Here is an 8,821-nt window from a genome sequence, read left to right on the forward strand (position 1 = left end):
GAAGTAGGGTTGCATGCTTCTGGTGAAAGAGTGAAGAATTTGATGGGTAGTGAGCTCATTTCTTTTCTTTGATCATCTAATATGAAAATAATCTGAATTGAAATTTCCTTACCATTATTCTCAGCTAATGAGTTTTTCTGTGTACAACTTTCTTTTCTTTCACGGCATAATTTTTCCTTTACATATTGCACTATACAAATGAATATTATCATAATGACTTGTCCAGATTCATGACTGGAAGAATACTGCTAATCTTATGTTAAACAAATGTGCTCCTTTCTTCCTAGGCCTCCTATACTCAAACAAAAGATTGGTTTGTATTAGCAAAACAGAGTCAGCAAACAGTATCAACCTTTTCATTACCTTCTTGTGTATTCCACAACAAAATTGGATCACCAGTTATTTCATCTGTTTCTGGTAAGCAGAAAAGGACAAGAATGACCTCAGAACTCCTTTTTACATCTTTTGTTGTTATTCTAATCTTACAGTACAACACTTAGTGGGTGGGGAGAAAAAATTATCTCCCCTGCAACACCACTTTCTACTGTTTTTCAAGAGACAACCTGATATAGTGAAAAGAGGATGGGTTTAGAACCCAACTCTGATACTTATTAGTTTGTGACTTCTGCAGATTATTCCACTTCTGGGAGCTTTGCTTTTGTCATCTGTAAGATTACAGTAATGATGCATACATACTGAATGTATAGAAAATGCTTAGTGCTTCGTACCTAATGGACAGTCAATAAATATTTGTCTTGTCATTATTTCCTGTCACAGTTTATAAATTCTTATTATTAAGCCTTTGAAATGAAGTGGGTGCAACCTTTCTCTTCTCCCCAAAGTAAATAGTGATTTATGGAACTTGAGTTTTCCTTCTGTTTTTAAGTTCGGACTGTTTCTCACCTTGAAAAGCAGATAAATTTCTACTGTGGGGAACTTTTGTGGGTGATACAAACTTATTGTAAATAAAGGGAACCTCCCAGAAATGGGAGTAATTGAATGTGATTTTGCTAGAGGGAAAAAAAATCTTGCAGTGTGATTCAGGAGGGGAACTCAGCAATTCACTAACAATTCTTACATAATTCCTTTGAAAAGTATAAGCAACCTCTGGAGGTGATAAGTCTGTATTCTCTAGGATTGAACCCAAATCTAGGTAAAGGGGGAAATCATCTTCCTCATTGGAAATTGCCGAACTTATAGATTTCTTACTATTTTCCCCAAATAGTAAAGTAAAAAATTGGAGAGTGACATTAGTAAGCAGGAAGAGAAAGGATAGCAGGAAGGCAGTGAGCAGAAGTGCCAGGCTTGCACTTTACCTCCAAGTCTGTGGTGTTGAGTGTGTACCCAGTATCCTTTCACAGGTTTACAAAAGTCTAATCTCAATTTTGGGGAAGTTTAGTATATTTATTTTCAATTAAAATTGTAATGAAACATTTCCAGTTCATTGAGACTTGAAATCTATTACTGAGAAAACTGAGAATGGGACACATGGATCAGGGTTTTCCTGATCCACGGCTTTGCAAGGGGTAGATTTGCCATGTGAAATAAAGCACTGATATCAGATATTTCACTGATTTCTGAAAGACAGAAGAATAGGGGCTAGACTATATCTTTAGAAAAAGTGTAAAAGCAATCCATTTATATTTGTAAGTCTTCACAAGGGCCTTATGCAATTTTGTAATTTTAATGATAGGTTGTAAGTATAGTAGTAATTGAATATTTCTGATAAAATAGTGAATTTTTTAAATTGCTAGTATGACGCCAGTTCTGGTCTGTTCATCTATCATCTCATCACCTATGGCAGCTAATTTTATTTTACCATACAACATGAAATATTAAAGTACATACAGTTTTATGTACACATTCTAATTCTTTAATAGATTTGGCCTTTGTATGTTGACCTTTTCAGCCTGGAATATTATATTTTAAAAGTGTATAATGTCTCTTTGAAGATCCTCTTTATTAAGGATATCAAATATTTAATTCATCTGCCACCAATATCCCCTTTCATGTCCAGGGAAGACATGACTAATCCCTGTTGGCATTTTTTTTCTCTACTGATCCCAAATGTAGCCTTAGCCTCCTCATGACACTGGTCCCTGCAGTCACTACTGATGATAAACCCATTTGCCATCCTAGCTCTATAACATCTAGTTAATAATTAAAAGAAAACTTTTACATTTATATCTGACCTAATAGCCTTTTATGATTTAATACAGAGAGTATTATCTTTGATGATGGAGTTCACCCCAGTACGAAAAAGGGCCCATCTACAACCACTAGGTTAATTTCCGAATTTGAAGAAGATGGGCCTGTATCTCTACAAGACACTCCTTCTCGAGCTCTTCTGAGGACATACCTTGAAAAGCAACAGGATGTTGATGAAAGCCTGACATTGCATTTTTCAACATGTGAAGAATTTTTAAGATCTTATATAAACTTTATTTTGAGAGTGGCAATTCATCAAATTCTTGGAGCACCACTTAGAGAAAGCCCAGATTATATAAATTTCAGAAATGTAACAGAAGTGGTATTTGATGGGTGTTTGGGGACTACCTCTGGCAAGAATGTTTTGCTGAGTGAAACACTAAAGGAAAAGTTGGAAGACATGTTAACACAAGCAGTTTCAAAAACTGAGAGCGTTGGACTAGAAAGCAGGGCTAATTGGTGTATTTCTCACAAAACTTATGACATTGGCAATAGAAAGGAGTTCGAAAGATTTAAGAAATTTATAAAAGGTACATTAGGGGAGAGATACTGGTTGCTCTGGATGGATATTGAGAGGTTAAAAGTTCTTAAGGATCCTGGAAGACATCAAAGGTATTTCTACTTTTTTATTTTTCAATAGTTTTAAAACCAAATTTTAGAATATTAGTTTGGGTCATCTAAGCACCAGCAGAAAGCCTGAAATAAATATTTAAATGTAATTTATACTTTTAGAGGAATGAATAATAATAAGATTTATTATAATAATATTGATTTACGTAAAAGATACCTATGCCAGTGTAAGGGGCTGGCTGTTCCTAGCAGCCTGCTCAGTTAACAAATTCTATGGTCTTTAGTCAGATGCCACTTAGACATTCATATCTGAATGTGATAGCTGCTAGATATGATGCTGGATGTGCTCTAGAGAGCCTCTTAAAAGTCTGATGGGGCACAAGCCTTTGGCTGCTCCATATGTTTTAGGTCACTATAAGTCTTAAGAACCTTAAGAGGACCCTGCTTTAGGAAAGTCCTTATCTTGTGTTTTCCTGATCTGCTCTGAACTCTGAAGCAGATCAACTATAGTAGACTGCAGTTCCCATTAAAGGTTTGACTGAGTAAGTACTAGTGACTGGATTATTCCAGTTATCTCAGTGGCGTTCAGATCATAATGCCACTGTCGTTGATCATAATGATCATAATGTCATTGTTATACACAGTTATAAGAGCAGGGATTACCAAATGGTTGATTATGAAGCATGACCTGATTGATCCCAGGGTAGAAGGCCACTACCACTTGCCAAGACATGTTAGGGAAGGCATATGCAAGCAACCTACATAGATTCTTCAGCATTAATACTGTATTAGTTCCTATTGTTGCTGTAATAAATTACCACAAACTAAGTGGCTTAAATCAACACGAATTAATTCTCTTACAGTTAAAAGGTTAGAAATCTAAAATGGGTATGCAGGGCTGCATTCCTTCTGAACACTCTAGGGGAATATCCATTTCCTTGCCTTTTCCAGCTTCTGAGGCCACCTACTTTCCTGGGCTTATGCCCCCTTCCTCCATCTCCAAAGCCAGCAGCATGACATCTTTTCTCCTCTCTGACTGCTTCTTCTATCCTCACTTCTTTTCTCTGTGACTGTTACCCTCCTGCCTCCATCTTAGAAGGACTGTTAAGATGACATTAGCACCAACTAGATAAGCCAGGATGATCTCCTCAAAATCCTAATCACATCTGCAGAGTTCCTTCTGTCATGTAAGGTAAAATTCTTAGGTTCTGGAGATTAGGATATGGACATCTTTGTAAGGCCATTGTTCGGCCTACCAAAAATACCCTTCCCATTCCCATATCTGTGAGAAATATTTTTATTTCCCTGTAACTCACTTTTGGTTTTAAGATAGTTCATTACTTGCCTGAAACATTTTGGAAGTGAAAATATTTGGCTAGTTGAATATTGTGTCAATGTGTGTGTATGTTTGTGTATGTGTTTTATTTCAGACATATTGAGAAGATGAAAAAATGCTATCTAGTGAGCAGTGGAGACTGCTACCTTTCTGCAGAAATCTTATCAAAATTTAAACTGCTAGATGGAACTCAGTGGAATGAAGAACACTTAAAAAATATTCAGACTGAGGTTGTAAAACCCTTACTTCTTTATTGGTAAGAAAAAATAATATGAATCAAAGTTATTTGCTTTCACTTTTCTTAAGCTAGTTACAAGTTATACTTTTTTGTCTTAAGGCTGTAACATTTATGGAAATTTTAAATGACAAGATTATTATATCTTTGGCCTTCTCTAAAGTACCTATCCTTTAGATAATTTTGATATTTGAGGGACTTTAAATCCATAATAAGACTAGACAGTACTTAAGCTCCGTTTGAACTTTGTGAGCATATCCTTCTACCCCTGACCTTTTTATGCTCAGGACCTCATCAAATTGATGTGTGTGTGTGTGTGCATGTGTGCACATGTAGCTTGAGTTAGATTTGTTTCAATAAACATTCCATGAGCACTTTCTATGGGTCAAGTGTTGTGCTAAGGATACAAGGGTAAAACACTGTCAAGTCTAGTGATCCTAGTCTAGTGGGAGGAACATACATATAAAATGAGTGTAATAAAAGAAAGTGTGGTGAATGCACAGGATACAGAGAAGAGGTAATATTTCACCTGGGACTCGAGGGACTCTAAACAAGAGAAAGAGAATGGACCTAGTGGAGAAAATGTGTGCCTTCTGAGGATCAGTGAGCTGTCCAGTGTGGCTGTGATGGATCTGATCATGTTACTTCTCTGCTTTAAGTCTTTAACTAGTTACCCCAAAGCTTTCAGTGTAAGGTTCAAATTCCTTAAGTTAACAAATAAGATTATCATGATTTTTTTTAATGATATGTGTTTATTTAATTAGCTCAATCACATCCCCCCCCTTTTTTTTAAACATCTTTATTGGAGTATAATTGCTTTACAATGGTATGTTAGTTTCTGCTTTATAACAAAGTGAATTAGTTATACATATACTTATATCCCCATATCTCTTCCCTCTTGCATCTCCCTCCCTCCCACCCTCCCTATCCCACCCCTCCAGGTGGTCACAAAGCACCGAGCTGACCTCTCTGTGCTATGCGGCTGCTTCCCACTAGCTATCTATTTTACGTTTGGTACTGTATATATGTCCATGGGGAGGGGGAAGGGTAAGCTGTGACGAAGTGAGAGAGTGGCATGGAATTCCTGGTTTTGAAGACACCACCTGGTCTCCTCTTTCACTGCCATCCAGACATCTGCTTCCCTGGCGTTAAACACAGATCTGGCGCAGCCTTGGGAAAGCTGGGGGAGCCGCTTCCCTTTTTAGCCTGATGTTCAGGATGGACTGGTTACAGGGAAATTTGAGTTGAAGGGGACATCTTGGGTGGCATCTGGAGATACAAGTCAAGGAGGGTGCTGGAGGCAAAGTCTTTTGGGTTTTGGGTTTGCTGAGAAAAATGAGCATTAGTACAGCCTTACAGTAAGAATTTCTAAGGCTTTCAGAAGAGGGTAGAACATTCTTTTAAATTTAGATTTCACTGAGGTGTAAAGGAAAACACGACTGCTCGTTGCCAAGTACTACCGTTGCTTCCAAAACCTAATGTGAGCCTTTGTCAGCCCAGATGTGGCCCATTTATTTTTAGAGTGATGGAGACCTCAAGGCTACAACTCAGAAAACACTTAACATTTAGTAAAAGTTAAGCACAATACCGCCCCCCCAAATACGCTATTTAAAAATCAATATCAATGTCATAGCTCTATAGTTAGAAATCCTCTGTTCATTTACAATAAGCACTTCTAAGGCCAAATAAATACCTCCCTTTCTTCTCCATTTCAGTTTAAACTGAAGTTTTACTTACTTCCCCTCACCCCACAACCCATTTTCTTTAAAATATTATTTTCTTCAAAACCCCCCTTAATCCTTCATACCAGATTTCATTTTGAAAGCCACCTTCTTAGTCTTTATGTCTTATTTGCTGAGCTGGGGTTTCAGCCGACTCTCTACCCCAAGGATTGACCTTGAGCAAGTCACTGAACTTGGCAGCACCTCAGTTTCTCAGTGGTTTTGATACCAATCAGGGTTCTTGGCCTTCCCCAGTCAACAGAAATTGACTAGAGGCCAGACAAGCAATTCGGGCAAAAGGCTTACTGGGGCCCCTGTGGTCACAGGGGGGATTGAGAACAGAAATGGAAATAAAAACAAAAATAAACAAACGGGACCTAATGAAACTTAAAAGCTTTTGCACAGCAAAGGAAACCATAAACAAGATGAAAAGGCAACCCTCAGAATGGGAGAAAATATTTGCAGATGAAGCAACTGACAAAGAATTAGTCATCATTAATCATTAGAGAAATGCAAAGCGAAACTACAATGAGATATCATCTCACACCGGTCAGAATGGACATCATCAAAAAATCTACAAACAATAAATGCTGGAGAGGGTGTGGAGAAAAGGGAACACTCTTGCACTGTTGGTGGGAATATAAATTGATACAGCTACTATGGAGAACAGTATGAGGTTCCTTAAAAAACTAAAAATAGAACTACTATATGACCCAGCAATCCCACTACTGGGCATATACCCTGAGATTATCATGATTTGTCCCTGCCTATGTCTCTGACATTATCTCCCATCTAGGTATTCCAGGTTACTTGTAAACTTTTTATTTTTCCATATATAGAGAGAATGTTGTTTTTCTCTTTCTCTATAAACTTCTATTCTTAAATGTTTAAGAAATGCAGAAAGGTATAAATTATACTGTAATAGGCACCTGTATACACACCACCCAACTTAAAAAATCATTACTAATACATTAGAAGCTTTCCTTTTTTAAATTTAACTTTTTGTTTTGAGATAATTGTAGATTCATATGCAGCTGTAAGAAATAATACAGAGATTCTGTATACCCTTCACCCAGTTTCTTCCAATGGTAACATCTCGCATAACTGCAGTGCAGTATTGCAATGAGGAAATTGACATTGATATAACTCTCCAATCTTTTTTCATATTTTGCCAGCTTTACAAGCATTTATTTCTCTGTGTATAGTTAGTTCTATATAGTTTTATCACATGCATTTGCTGTTACAGTCAAGATACAGAGCAGTTACATTACCACATGCCTCCCTTTGTACTGCTCTCTTATAACCATACCTACCTCTTTCCTTCCCTCTTTCTCATAATTCCTGGAAACTACTAATCTATTATATAAATGAAATAATACAATATATGATCTTCGGGGATTGGTTTTTTCATTCAGCATAATTCCTTTGATATCCATCCAAGTTGTTTTGTTCTTTTTCATTGCTGAGTAGTATTCTGTTGTACGGATGTTATACATTCATTCACTCATTGGAGGACATTAGGGTTGTTTCCAGTCTTTTGATATTACTGATAAAGCTGCTATGAACATTGATGTACAGGTTTCCGCATGAACATAAGTCTTCCTTTCTCTGGGATAAATGTCCTAGAGTGAGATTAGTGGGTCATATAGTCTGTTTTTAGTTTCAGTAGAAACTGCCAAACTATTTTCCAGGGTTGATGTACCCTTTTACATTCCCACCAGCAGTGTATGAATGATCCAGTTTTTCTGCATCCTTGCAATTGTTTGATGTCACAGTTTTCTCTTTTAGCCAGTAAATACTTATTTACTTATTTTTATAAGTGTGTAGTGATATCTCATTGTAGTTTTACTTTGAAACTCTCCAGTTGTTAATGATGCTGAATGTCTTTTATATGCTTATTTGTCATTTGCATATACACTTCAGTGACATATCTGTGTGTTTTGTACATTTTCTGATTGTGTTCTTTCTTGTTATTGAGTTTTAGAGTTATTTTTATATTCTAGATACTAGCCATTAGTCAGATATATAGTTTGCAAATATTTTCTTCCAGTCTTTAGCTTGTCTTCTTAAAGACAAGCTTTCTGAAGTCTTCTTAAAAGGATCTTTCATACCTTCTGGATGGGTGAACATGTAGAGGTGCACCCACATCCCTTGGCCTATGCTTCTTTTCCATCTGGCTATTTCTGAATTATATCCTTTTATAGTAAGCCAGTCATCTAGATTAAGCAAACAAGTAAAAATATTGTGGATAATGGGAACCAGAATTCTCATCAATGTGGAAGAGAGTTACAAATATAGAAGAGAACAGAGTGAATCCTGTGGTGATAAACTGGAATTAGAGGTGCAAATGGAAAATGCAGCTTTCACAAACTCATGTTACCATACTAATTATGAAGACTAATTCACTGAAAAAAACAGGACAAATCAAACAACAGAAGACCATGCAGACAAGAAAGAAAACAACTTGCAAGAGAAAATCTGAAGTTAAACGTGTGGGATTTTCCCTGGGAGGGGGAGGGGAGTATATTGGAGGACTCTCTAAATGAAGGGTTCCACATAATTTTTACTACAAATGTTTCATTAGAGTAGAGGCATTTATCCTCTTGAGCCAAGTTTATTCAACTAATGCAAACTTTCCTATGTCAAATACACCTACTATTAAGAATAAATATAACTGTATCTGAAAAACCAAAAAAAGTGAGTCTTTTATAGAGCAAAATTTTTGAATTCTTTTTTTTTTTTTTTTTTTTT

The 8,821-nt window shown here is 36.5% G+C and overlaps 1 protein-coding gene across 1 annotated transcript in view; it reads left to right on the forward strand.

Moving 5' to 3' along the window:
- RGS22 (regulator of G protein signaling 22) overlaps positions 1–8,821 on the forward strand; it is a 174,359-nt gene that overhangs the window by 58,614 nt on the left and 106,924 nt on the right. Inside the window, exons 7-9 of the mRNA XM_024115883.1 lie at positions 288–417; positions 2,220–2,820; positions 4,209–4,370. Coding sequence (XP_023971651.1) covers positions 288–417; positions 2,220–2,820; positions 4,209–4,370 — 893 coding nt within the window. The remainder of the gene's footprint in view (positions 1–287; positions 418–2,219; positions 2,821–4,208; positions 4,371–8,821) is intronic.

The sequence above is a fragment of the Physeter macrocephalus genome, chromosome 15, assembly GCF_002837175.3.
Source record: "Physeter macrocephalus isolate SW-GA chromosome 15, ASM283717v5, whole genome shotgun sequence".
NCBI classification, from domain to species: domain Eukaryota; kingdom Metazoa; phylum Chordata; class Mammalia; order Artiodactyla; family Physeteridae; genus Physeter; species Physeter macrocephalus.